Source organism: Buceros rhinoceros, unplaced genomic scaffold (assembly GCF_000710305.1).
Source record: "Buceros rhinoceros silvestris isolate BGI_N320 unplaced genomic scaffold, ASM71030v1 scaffold15543, whole genome shotgun sequence".
Lineage (NCBI taxonomy): Eukaryota > Metazoa > Chordata > Aves > Bucerotiformes > Bucerotidae > Buceros > Buceros rhinoceros.
The window spans coordinates 1,294-13,292 of NW_010401928.1; the positions used below are offsets into that span (position 1 = coordinate 1,294).

An 11,999-nucleotide genomic window follows, 5' to 3' on the forward strand; every position below is an offset into this window, starting at 1 on the left:
AGTCCTCCCTCTGCCCTTTTGTTCCCTCCCCCCCCACGGCCCTCCCCCATCGTGGTGGGGTGGGATGGAGAAGCCACCACGATGTTCTCCAACATCTCACTGTTGCCCATCCCAGCGGAGAATCCGGGGCAGGGAAGACGGTCAACACCAAGAGGGTCATCCAATATTTTGCCACCATTGCCGCCATTGGTGACCGCAAGAAGGAGGCAGCCAATAGCAGCAAGGTGGGGCCTGGAGCCACGCCTCCTTGGTGGTGACCTTTCCCCAGTGGTGTCCACACCCAGCACCCCCCCACCTTCATTGTCTCCCACCCCACCAGGGCACCCTGGAGGACCAGATTATCCAGGCCAACCCTGCCTTGGAGGCCTTCGGCAATGCCAAGACCGTCCGCAATGACAACTCGTCCCGATTCGTGAGTGGTGGGGTGGGTGAGGCCTATGGGGCGGGATCCGTGGGGTGGGACCTGTGGGGAGAGGTGGCCATCTCCACATCATGCTGCTGCTCTCCCAGGGGAAGTTCATCCGGATCCATTTTGGGGCCACTGGGAAGTTGGCGTCAGCTGATATCGAGACCTGTGAGTGGCTGAGGGCTCCAGGAGAGGATGTCGGTTTGTCCATTGTCCATTTGTCCATCCACATGTCCTCATCCCACCATCCATCTCGCCTTCCATCTCATCCCTCCATCTCCTGAAGTCTCCATCCATCCATCCATCCATCCATCCATCCAACCATGTCTTTATCCCACCATCCACCTGACCCTCCATCTTGATCTTTTGGTGCCTCCATCTCCTCATCTCTCTATGTCCACCTCCTCATCCCTATCCATCTCCTCATTCGATCGTCCTGTGTCTCCAAACATCTTCCTATGTCTCCATACATGCCCTCCCAATCTCCACCCATCTTCTCTCCACCCTCATCCCAGACCTTCTGGAGAAGTCCCGTGTCATCTTCCAGCTGAAGTCTGAGAGGAACTACCACATCTTCTACCAGATCCTCTCCAACAAGAAGCCAGAACTGCTGGGTGAGACGGGAAGAGTGTTGGCCACCACACTTGGCCTTGGGTCTTCTCATTCCTCCCCTCCTCCACTTGTCTGCTCGTTTTGGGGGTGATCAAGGACAATTTGGGGGCATTTGGTGGCTGGAAATGTTCAGGTTTTGTCTCTTTCCTGGGCCACCGTGGAACAGAGATGCTTCTCATCACCAACAACCCCTACGACTACAGCTACGTCTCCCAAGGAGAGGTGACCGTGGCCTCCATCGATGACGCGGAAGAGCTGCTGGCAACTGATGTAAGCAGTGGGGTTGGGCAGGCGGACATCCTGTGGCTGAGGAGAAGGGGAGGGGGGACAGCTGAGATGGTAGAAGATGGATGGATGGAGGAGAGGAGGAATGAGGAGAAGGGGAAGCGTTGAGTGGACGGTTGAGATTGTAGAAGATGGAAGAATTGATGGATGGACAGATGGACGTGTCCATGGCTGGACAAGTCCCCAAATGGCCAGACAGGCTGATGAGCAGGAAGGGCAGAGTGACAGGCAGATGGTGGCCAGCAGATGGGACATGCCCCCTCAAATCCCCTGTGTCCATACTCTCCCCATACCCCTCCCCACAGAGCGCTTTTGACGTTCTGGGCTTCACTGCGGAGGAGAAGGCTGGTGTCTACAAGCTGACAGGTGCAATCATGCACTTTGGCAACATGAAATTCAAGCAGAAGCAACGGGAGGAACAGGCAGAGCCAGACGGCACCGAAGGTGGGGTGGGGTGGGAGGTGGGTCATGTTTTGGGTTCACCAGGCTTGCCCAAGCCATGGGATGAGGTGGAACCTGACAGCATGTCTTCACCTTGGTGCTCTGCAGATGCCGACAAGTCAGCGTACCTGATGGGACTGAACTCAGCTGACCTTCTCAAGGGCTTGTGCCACCCCCGGGTGAAGGTGGGCAATGAGTACGTCACCAAGGGGCAGAATGTCCAGCAGGTGAGGAGGACATACCCCAAACCTCCTCCTTTTGGTGCCACCCTGGGCAAGGAGGACACTGAGAGCCCCCGTCTCACTGGTGGGGCATCCCCCTTCAGGTGTACTACTCCATCGGGGCCCTGGCCAAGGCCGTCTATGAGAAGATGTTCAACTGGATGGTGGTGAGAATCAACAACTCGCTGGAGACCAAGCAGCCCCGGCAGTACTTCATTGGCGTGCTGGACATTGCTGGCTTCGAGATCTTTGATGTGAGGCCTCAGGGGTCAGCTGGGGGGTTGGCATCAGTCCTCTTGGGAGGTGGGTTCATCCTCTTGGGGGATGGGTTGATCTCCTGAAGCTTCACATAGACCTTGGTGGAAACTAGGCCTCTTGGGCATTGTGGTGACCCCACTGGGTGTCGCATTGATCCTGTTGACTCCACTGGGGGTTCAGTTGACTCCACTGATTGCATTAGACATTAAGTTGACCCTGATGGGTGTCAGGCTGACTCGTTTGATCCCACCGGGTGTTGTGTTGACCGTCTTGGATATTCAATTGACCCCATTTTGTTCTCATGGGGCACTCTGGTGACACTACTGGGTGTTGAGTTGACCCCATTGACCCTGTGGGCCATCCCCTCTCCCCAGTTCAACAGCTTTGAGCAGCTCTGCATCAACTTCACCAACGAGAAGCTGCAACAGTTCTTCAACCACCACATGTTCGTGCTGGAGCAGGAGGAGTACAAGAAGGAGGGGATCGAGTGGGAGTTCATTGACTTTGGCATGGACCTCCAGGCCTGCATTGATCTCATTGAGAAGGTACCACCTCTCCCAGGGCCTTCTGGGGGCTGAGGGAGTTCCTACAGGAGGACCTTTCTGGTTGGAGCTCGCCAGGCACCTGGAAGGCGGCCGGTTGGATTGTGCTGGGTGTCCTCCATGGACAATGAGGTCTTCTCCTCCCCAGCCCATGGGGATCATGTCCATCCTGGAGGAGGAGTGCATGTTCCCTAAGGCCTCAGACATGACCTTCAAGGCAAAGCTCTATGACAACCACCTGGGCAAGTCGGCCAACTTTGGGAAGCCACGTAACATCAAGGGGAAGGCAGAGGCCCACTTCTCACTCACCCACTACGCCGGCACAGTGGACTACAACATCCTGGGGTGGCTGGAGAAGAACAAAGACCCCCTCAACGAGACAGTGGTGGGGCTCTACCAGAAATCAGGCCTCAAGCTCTTGGCCAGCCTCTTCTCCAACTACGCCGGGGCAGATGCTGGTGGGTGGACGAGTGGTTGGGTGATGGGTGGATGGAGAAGACAGTTGCCCACCAGAGCGGCCTCCTTTCCTGCCTCACCCCACCCTACTTCTCCACAGGTAGTGATGGAGGGAAGGGGAAAGGAGCCAAGAAGAAAGGTTCCTCCTTCCAGACCGTTTCAGCCCTGCACCGGGTGAGGAACCTACAAAGGGGACCTGCCATGGGGAAGAGGGAGGATGACTCCACCATGACCCTCTTGGCTGCTCCTCTGCTGTCCCATTGGTCAGCCTCTTCTCTCCTCCCTAGGAGAACCTGAACAAGCTGATGACCAACCTCAAGACCACCCACCCCCACTTCGTCCGCTGTCTCATCCCTAATGAGCGCAAGGCGCCAGGTGAGAAAAGGGTGGGGATCGGGGCGGGGGGGGTGGTGAGGGCAGCTCATGGCTGACCCCATCCCTCTTAATGCCACCAGGTTCGTCCGCTGGCTCATCCCTAATGAGCGCAAGGCGCCAGGTGAGAAAAGGGTGGGGATCGGGGTGGGGGGGGTGGTGAGGGCAGCTCATGGCTGACCCCATCCCTCTTAATGCCACCAGGTGTGATGGACAACCCCCTGGTGATGCACCAGCTCCGCTGCAACGGGGTGCTGGAGGGCATCCGCATATGCCGCAAGGGCTTCCCCAACCGCATCCTCTATGGGGACTTCCGTCAGCGGTAGGAGACATGGAGGAGAAGGTGTGGAAAGGGGGTGGACAACCCCACTGAGAGTTGATTTTGGGGTGTTGCATCTCCTCCGGCCACCAGGTACCGCATCCTGAACCCTGCTGCCATTCCCGAGGGGCAGTTCATCGACAGCCGCAAGGGCACCGAGAAGCTCCTGGGGTCCATCGACATTGACCACAACCAGTACAAGTTCGGGCACACCAAGGTGGGGGCACATGGCTTCTGTTCCCTGAGGTCTCACCATCCGCAAGGTCACATGGGCTCCATGGTCCCTCTAACCATAAGATGTGGACCTTATGTGTGTGGACCTTATGGTCTTACCATCCACATATTCACCTGTCCATCTATAGCCCTGTCCACCCGCCAACCCACCCATCCATCCACCAACCAACCCGTCCTCTCCCTCCCACCTGCCTGCCCACCCCCTCTCCTCACCAACCTCCTGCCTCCATCAGGTATTCTTCAAGGCTGGGCTGCTGGGGCTGCTCGAGGAGATGAGGGACGAGCGTCTCTCCCGCATCATCACCCGCATCCAGGCTCAGGCCCGGGGGCAGCTCATGCGCATCGAGTTCAAGAAGATCCTGGAGCGTCGGTGAGGAGGGGGATAGGACATGGCATCTTTCTCCTCAGGGAGGGACTTCGAGGTCCATGGTGTGGTGGTATCTGTGTCCCCACCATAGGGACGCGCTGCTGGTGATCCAGTGGAACATCAGGGCCTTCATGGGGGTCAAGAACTGGCCTTGGATGAAGCTCTACTTCAAGATCAAGCCCTTGTTGAAGAGTGCTGAGACAGAGAAGGAGATGCAGGTGAGAGGAGGTCACAGGATGGATGGGTAGGGACAAAAAAATGAAATGGTTTTGGTGGGTTTGATGGATGGAAGGGATTGGACATCACTATTGGTCTCCTCGGCTTTGGTGCAGAACATGAAGGAAGAGTTTGGGCGGCTGAAGGAGGCCCTGGAGAAGTCAGAAGCCCGACGGAAGGAGCTGGAGGAGAAGATGGTCTCCATGCTGCAGGAGAAGAATGACCTTCAGCTCCAAGTGCAGGCTGTGAGTGAGGTCGCCCACGAAAACCATGTCAAAGGTGTGGTCACTCCCCACTTCACCCGCCATCCCAACACAGGAGCAGGACAACCTCAACGATGCCGAGGAGCGCTGTGACCAGCTCATCAAGAACAAGATCCAGCTGGAGGCTAAGGTGAAGGAGCTGACAGAGCGGCTGGAGGATGAGGAGGAGATGAACGCTGAGCTGACAGCCAAGAAGAGGAAGCTGGAGGACGAATGCTCGGAACTCAAGAAGGACATCGATGACCTGGAGTTGACTCTGGCCAAGGTGGAGAAGGAGAAACATGCCACCGAGAACAAGGTGAGGATGAAAAGCGGCCTCAACCTCAAGCTGAGGAGAGTTGAGTCAACTCAGCCTCATTGGGTTCTTTTGAGAAGACTCAAGGTTGGTTGGGTTGAGGAAACACAAGGCCAAAGCTGGTTGTGTGGGGTTGAGAAGCCTCGAGGCTGGTTGGGTTAGGCTGAGAAGACCCAAGCCGGTTGGGTTGGGCTACATCATAAAGACCCAAGGCCTTTTGGGTTCTTCTGCCTCACTGGCCATGGCCAAAAGCGACCTCCTCCAACTCTGCCCTATCTTTGGCACAAAGCTGGAGGCCTGATGTTTCTCTTCCTACAGGTCAAGAACCTCACAGAGGAGATGGCCGGGCTGGACGAGACCATTGCCAAGCTGACAAAGGAAAAGAAGGCCCTGCAAGAAGCTCACCAGCAAACGCTGGATGACCTGCAGGCAGAGGAAGACAAGGTCAACACCTTGACAAAGGCCAAAGTCAAGCTGGAACAGCAGACAGATGACGTGAGTGTGGGCCAGGCCCACCAAAGGTACTGTTGGTGAGCTTTCCGGAGCAGAGAAGTTGAAAAACGGAGGTTTCTCCCCATTTTTGTGTCTCCACACAGCTCGAAGGCTCCCTGGAACAGGAGAAGAAGATCCGGATGGATCTGGAACGGGCCAAGAGGAAGCTGGAAGGTGACTTGAAGCTGTGTCAGGAAAACATCATGGACCTGGAGAACGACAAGCAGCAGCTGGAGGAGAAGCTGAAGAAGTGAGCCTGCACCGCCCGCAGTGTGAGGCCCAGTCAGGGGGCACAGGAGAGGACCTCAGGGCTCTCCACCTTCCTCCACAGGAAAGAGTTTGAGATCCACCAGCAGAATAGCAAGATCGAGGACGAGCAGGCACTGGCCCTGCAGCTCCAGAAGAAGCTGAAAGAGCTGCAGGTGAGGGTTTGAGTTTCCACCTCCTTGGGTTGGGCTGAAGGGCTGCCATCTTGGTGGGTTGAGTTCAAGACCCTCCAGCTTGTGGGTGGAAGAATTTCCAGCTGGTTGGGTTAAGTCGAAGAGTCTCCAGTTAGTCAGGTTGACTTGGCTTGAGTTGAAGATGTTCTAGTTGGTTGGGTCGAGTTGAAGAGTCTCCAGTGAGTTGGGTTGGGCTGGGCTGAGTTGAGTCTCCAGTTGGTTGGGTTGGGTTGAGTGGACAACGTGTGTGGGGTCAAGCCTGATGACAAACTCTCCATCCCCGGACCACAGGCACGGATCGAGGAGCTAGAGGAGGAGCTGGAGGCAGAGCGAACAGGCAGGGCCAAAGTGGAGAAGTTGCGCTCAGACTTGTCACGGGAGCTGGAGGAGATCAGTGAACGGCTGGAAGAGGCCGGTGGTGCCACCTCGGTGCAGCTCGAGCTCAACAAGAAGCGGGAAGCAGAGTTCCAGAAGATGCGGCGGGACCTGGAGGAAGCCACGCTGCAGCATGAGGCCACAGCTGCCGCCCTGCGCAAGAAGCACGCTGACAGTGTGGCTGAGCTAGGCGAGCAGCTTGACAACCTCCAGCGCGTCAAGCAGAAGCTGGAGAAGGAGAAGAGCGAGCTCAAGCTGGAGCTGGACGACCTCAGCTCCAACATGGAGCAGCTGATCAAGGCCAAGGTAGGAGGAGGCCAAGGTGGACATCTCCGCTCCAGCATGGCCACCAGCCTTCTGCTTCATCCTTCACTCCTCCAAGGTGAGCATGGAGAAGGTCTCTCGCACCATGGAGGACCAGGCGGCCGAGCACCGAGCCAAGCTGGAGGAGACCCAACGAGTCCTCAACGACACCAACACCCAAAGGGCCAAGCTCCAAACTGAGAATGGTGGGAGCTCTGACCCATAGCACCCCCCAACCTCACATCTCCACCCCTCCACCTCACATCTCCACCCTCTGCCCCACCCCTAAAGACCTCCCCTACCTCTGCAGGAGAGCTGTCCCGCCAACTGGAGGAGAAGGAGGCCCTCATCTCACAGCTCACCAGGGGCAAGCAGTCCTACACCCAGCAGATGGAGGACCTGAAGAGGCAGCTGGAGGAGGAGATGAAGGTGAGGTTCATGGGGTGGCTGAGGAGACATGGGAGTCTCCAGAAGAGCCACAAGACAAGGTCTCCTTTGTCCTCCACAAAAAGGAGTCAGGTTCAGGCTGGTTGGCTGGTTCCTCCTACAGGTGGTTCCAGTTGAGGGAGTTTCTATCTAAGGGTGGTTCCATTTAAATATGGCTCCATCTAAAGATGGCTCCATCGAGGGGTGGTTCCATCTAAGGGTGGTTGAGTTGGGTTGCTTTGGTCCAATGGTCAATGGGTTGGGCTGAGCAGGTCAGCTGGGAGGCAGCTGGGTTGGTCTCCATCTGAGCTGGGTTTGGATGAAGCAAAGTTGAACAGGAATGGTCTAGCTGGTTGTGTGCATCTGGAGGTGTTGAGGTCGGGTTGGGATGGTCTAGAGAAGGCTGAACTGAGAAACACCTCCACCTAGTGAGCTGGAGAACCTTGAGATAGTGCAAAGTGATGAAGGCCCAATGCTCCCACCTTCTCCTAAAGGTCTAAGGAAGGTCTAAGGGTTGGTCTGGAGCAAGTTAGGTTAGAGTCTACAGAGGCCTAGTTGGGTTGGGGTGATGAAGACCAGCTCTTGCTGAGTTGGAGAGCCCCAAGACAGATCAAGCTGACATGGACTAAATGGTCCCACCTTCTCCTAAAGGTCTAAGGAAGGTCTAAGGGTTGGTCTGGAGGAGGTCGACTTGGTCTAAAGAAGGCCTAAGGTAGGTTGGGTTAGTCTACAGAAGTTCTGGGAAAGGTTGGGTTGGTCTACAGGAGATCTCTTTGGGTTAGGGTGATGAAGAACAGCACTTACTCAGATGGAGGACTTCAAGATGGCTCTGGGTGACATGGACCCAATGGTCCCATCTTCTCCTTGCCCCCCTCCAGGCCAAGAATGCGCTGGCCCACGCCCTCCAGTCAGCCCGGCATGACTGCGACCTGCTGCGGGAGCAGTACGAGGAGGAGACAGAGGCCAAGGCTGAGCTCCAGCGGTTGCTCTCCAAGGCCAACTCTGAGGTGGCCCAGTGGAGGACCAAGTATGAGACAGATGCCATCCAGCGCACCGAGGAGCTGGAGGAGGCCAAGTGAGTCATTGCGCCCCACAGAGGGAAGCAATGGCAGAGGAATAAACGTGTCCCCAGTGTGGGAACACCATGAGATCCTCCAAGCTTTCAGGCCATCCTTGAGGGCACTTGCAGGAGAAGGTCCACGTCCTGCCCAAGGGCAACCTAGGTGGGGTTGGGGACTGGAGAACCTCTTGGACCATGAGGGTGGACCTCTGAGGAGATTGGAGGAGACTCCACCACCGTGTGGGTGATCCCAAGTGGTGTGGCTGCATCTATGGCACAGGGAAGAGCAGAGATCCCTCCACTGGAGAAGGATCTGGAGAAGGTAGAGGGACCAGGAGATGATAGAGCAGAGTCTTGGCCAACATCTGGGTGGAAGAAGGTTTGGGTTGGCCCACTTGGTCCATGGGTCACCAGAGGTGGGTGTCTTGGTGGTCCCTTGGGGCAGGAAGAAGCTGGCTCAGCGGCTGCAGGAGGCTGAGGAGGCAGTGGAGGCAGTCAATGCCAAATGCTCCTCCCTGGAGAAGACCAAGCACCGGCTGCAGAATGAGATTGAGGACCTCATGGCAGACCTGGAACGGTCAAATGCAGCTGCTGCTGCCCTGGATAAGAAGCAAAGGAACTTTGACAAGGTGGGAGAACTGTGGTGGTGGGATGGCAGGAGATGGAGGGACACATGGAGAGAGGGGTGACCACTCGCTTGGCCCTAGATCGTGGCCGAGTGGAAGCAGAAGTTCGAGGAGTCACAGACGGAGCTGGAGGCGTCACAGAAGGAGGCCAGGTCCCTCAGCACTGAGCTTTTCAAGCTGAAGAATGCCTATGAGGAGTCACTTGAGCACCTGGAGACCTTCAAGAGGGAGAACAAGAACCTCCAAGGTGAGACCATGGTCCTCCCCCTGGTAGTTCTTTGTCCTCCCCCTGCCCACCTTGTTCTCCACCACTTCCATGTTATCTGATGGGATCTCTCCTGGATAGAGGAGATCTCGGACCTCACAGAGCAGCTGGGCAGCAGCCAGAAGACCATCCATGAGCTGGAGAAGGTCCGGAAGCAGTTGGACGCCGAGAAGCTGGAGCTTCAAGCTGCTCTGGAGGAGGCTGAAGTGAGCCAAGGCCCATCCCCACACGTCCTGTCCCATCATGTTCTCCTGGTCTCCTCTGTGGTCCTCAACATCCTCTCTGTCCCCTCCCAGGCCTCTCTGGAGCATGAGGAGGGAAAGATCTTGAGGGCCCAGCTAGAGTTCAACCAGGTCAAGGCGGACTATGAGCGCAAGCTGGCTGAGAAGGACGAGGAGATGGAGCAGGCCAAGCGCAACCACCTGCGGGCGGTGGACTCACTCCAGACCTCACTGGATGCTGAGACCCGGAGCCGTAATGAGGCCCTGAGGCTGAAGAAGAAGATGGAGGGTGACCTTAATGAGATGGAGATCCAGCTTGGCCATGCCAACCGCATGGCTGCCGAGGCCCAGAAGCAAGTCAAGACATTGCAGGGCCTCCTCAAGGTACCCACCAGACCTCTGTCCCATGAGGAGTTGAGGTGTAGCAGGTCTCACCATCCCCTGGTGGTGGTTGGGTGGAAGTCTACCCCCTTCCCCACCACGCCTCACCCCCATGCTGCCTTGCAGGACACCCAGTTGCAGTTGGATGACATGGTGCGGGTCAACGAGGACTTGAAGGAGAACATCGCCATTGTGGAGCGGAGGAACAACCTGCTGCAGGCAGAGCTGGAGGAGCTGCGGGCAGTGGTGGAGCAGACCGAGAGGGCCCGCAAGTTGGCTGAGCAGGAGCTGATCGAGGCCAGTGAGAGGGTCCAGCTTCTCCATTCTCAGGTGAGACCTCGCATACCTCCAAGGAGAGAGGTCACTTCCATCCAGGGACACTCAAACCCCAGAGAAACCATGGGTGTCACCAAGGATCTCCTCTATCTGGAGATCCGTGAAGCCTGCAGAGGTGGGAAGGGGGATCTCTAAGTCCTGTGGGGATGGAGGTGGATGGGCCAGCAGCCCAACAGCCGCCTCCTGAGATCCTCTCGTCCATCTCCAGAACACCAGCCTCATCAACCAGAAGAAGAAGATGGAGGGTGACATGGAGGTGGATGGGGCAGCAGCCCCACAGCCGCCTCCTGAGATCCTCTCGTCCATCTCCAGAACACCAGCCTCATCAACCAGAAGAAGAAGATGGAGGGTGACATCTCCCAGCTGCAGTCGGAGGTGGAAGAGGCTGTCCAAGAGTGCAGGAACGCTGAGGAGAAGGCCAAGAAGGCCATCACCGATGTGAGTGCCACGGCGGGACCCCTTCTACCGCAGGGTGATACAGAACACACCTTGGGCACCTTTGTGATGGTTTATCTCCTGGGGCAGGCGGCCATGATGGCAGAGGAGCTGAAGAAGGAGCAGGACACCAGTGCCCACCTGGAGCGGATGAAGAAGAACATGGAGCAGACCATCAAGGACCTGCAGCTGCGGTTGGACGAGGCCGAGCAGTTGGCCCTCAAAGGGGGCAAGAAGCAGCTGCAGAAGCTGGAGGCCCGTGTGAGGGAGCTGGAGAATGAGCTGGAGGCCGAGCAGAAGCGCAACGCTGAGAGCGTCAAGGGCCTCCGCAAGTCTGAGCGGCGCGTCAAGGAGCTCAGCTACCAGGTGGGTCCACCACAGCCCAGCCCCTCATCATCCAGACCCATGGCATGACCTAGAACGGAGCAGAGCTGGTGGCCATGGGGCCAGGGAGCACCTAGGACATCTCCCCTATGTCCATGGTTAACCTGGTGGCTGCAGGAACACAGATGACCCAGACCACCACCCCCTGCCCCTGTATCCATGGAGATAGACCACGGTTGACCTGGTGGCCATAGGGACACTGACCTGGAATGTCACTCATTGCCTCCTTACCCACATAGGGCAAAAGAGACCTAGACTTCATCCATGACCTAGAACACAGTTGACCCAGTGGTCACGGAGAAGCTAGACCACAGCTCAGCCTCTGCCCAGAAGGTCCCCAGGCAGGGAAACTGAGGCATGGTGAGGGCCCAGGAGAGCCGGTTGTGCCATGGGGCCAGTCTTCAGCCCCATCTCTCTCCCCGCAACAGACAGAGGAGGACAAGAAGAACCTGCTGCGGCTGCAGGAGCTGGTGGACAAGCTGCAGATGAAAGTCAAGGCCTACAAGCGTCAGGCGGAGGAGGCGGTGGGTGCCCAGAGGGAGTGGGATGGATGGACAGAGGGAGGGAGGGAGAGATGGGAAAGAAGGACGGACAGATGGATGGATGGATGGATGGATGGATGGAGAGGTGAAGGGATAGATGGAGGGAGGGAGGGATGGTGGGACAGAAGGATGGAAGCTGGGGAAGATGGAACACGAAGAGCAGATGGATGGACGGAAGGTGGGACAGATGGACGAGTGGCAGGCAGGCAGGACAGATGGATGGATGGATGGATGGATGGATGGCCAAGTTCCGCAAGGCGCAGCACGAGTTGGATGAGGCAGAGGAACGCGCCGATATCGCTGAGTCCCAGGTCAACAAGTTGCGGGCCAAGAGCCGCGACATTGGAGCTAAGGTGGGACCTCCCCCCACCCCACAGTTGCCCCACAGCCATGCCCCACCACCCCCCTCCTCACACCCTTTCATCT

General features: G+C 57.2%; 1 protein-coding gene across 1 annotated transcript in view; it reads left to right on the forward strand.

The window, feature by feature from the left end:
• LOC104490205 (myosin-6) overlaps positions 1-11,926 on the forward strand; it is a gene marked incomplete at both ends in the record, with an annotated part of 12,987 nt that extends 1,061 nt beyond the window's left edge. Inside the window, 34 exons of the mRNA XM_010132462.1 lie at positions 116-224; positions 320-412; positions 511-574; positions 922-1,020; positions 1,185-1,288; positions 1,609-1,747; positions 1,853-1,971; positions 2,070-2,219; positions 2,598-2,768; positions 2,914-3,223; positions 3,322-3,395; positions 3,509-3,596; positions 3,798-3,915; positions 4,006-4,129; positions 4,380-4,516; positions 4,605-4,731; positions 4,846-4,974; positions 5,048-5,290; positions 5,606-5,782; positions 5,884-6,029; positions 6,111-6,201; positions 6,511-6,900; positions 6,977-7,103; positions 7,208-7,326; positions 8,202-8,398; positions 8,829-9,012; positions 9,091-9,256; positions 9,356-9,480; positions 9,571-9,879; positions 10,003-10,206; positions 10,525-10,650; positions 10,738-11,013; positions 11,460-11,555; positions 11,780-11,926. Coding sequence (XP_010130764.1) covers positions 116-224; positions 320-412; positions 511-574; positions 922-1,020; positions 1,185-1,288; positions 1,609-1,747; positions 1,853-1,971; positions 2,070-2,219; positions 2,598-2,768; positions 2,914-3,223; positions 3,322-3,395; positions 3,509-3,596; positions 3,798-3,915; positions 4,006-4,129; positions 4,380-4,516; positions 4,605-4,731; positions 4,846-4,974; positions 5,048-5,290; positions 5,606-5,782; positions 5,884-6,029; positions 6,111-6,201; positions 6,511-6,900; positions 6,977-7,103; positions 7,208-7,326; positions 8,202-8,398; positions 8,829-9,012; positions 9,091-9,256; positions 9,356-9,480; positions 9,571-9,879; positions 10,003-10,206; positions 10,525-10,650; positions 10,738-11,013; positions 11,460-11,555; positions 11,780-11,926 — 5,278 coding nt within the window. The remainder of the gene's footprint in view (positions 1-115; positions 225-319; positions 413-510; positions 575-921; positions 1,021-1,184; positions 1,289-1,608; positions 1,748-1,852; positions 1,972-2,069; positions 2,220-2,597; positions 2,769-2,913; positions 3,224-3,321; positions 3,396-3,508; positions 3,597-3,797; positions 3,916-4,005; positions 4,130-4,379; positions 4,517-4,604; positions 4,732-4,845; positions 4,975-5,047; positions 5,291-5,605; positions 5,783-5,883; positions 6,030-6,110; positions 6,202-6,510; positions 6,901-6,976; positions 7,104-7,207; positions 7,327-8,201; positions 8,399-8,828; positions 9,013-9,090; positions 9,257-9,355; positions 9,481-9,570; positions 9,880-10,002; positions 10,207-10,524; positions 10,651-10,737; positions 11,014-11,459; positions 11,556-11,779) is intronic.
• Between the last annotated feature and the right edge of the window lie 73 nt (positions 11,927-11,999).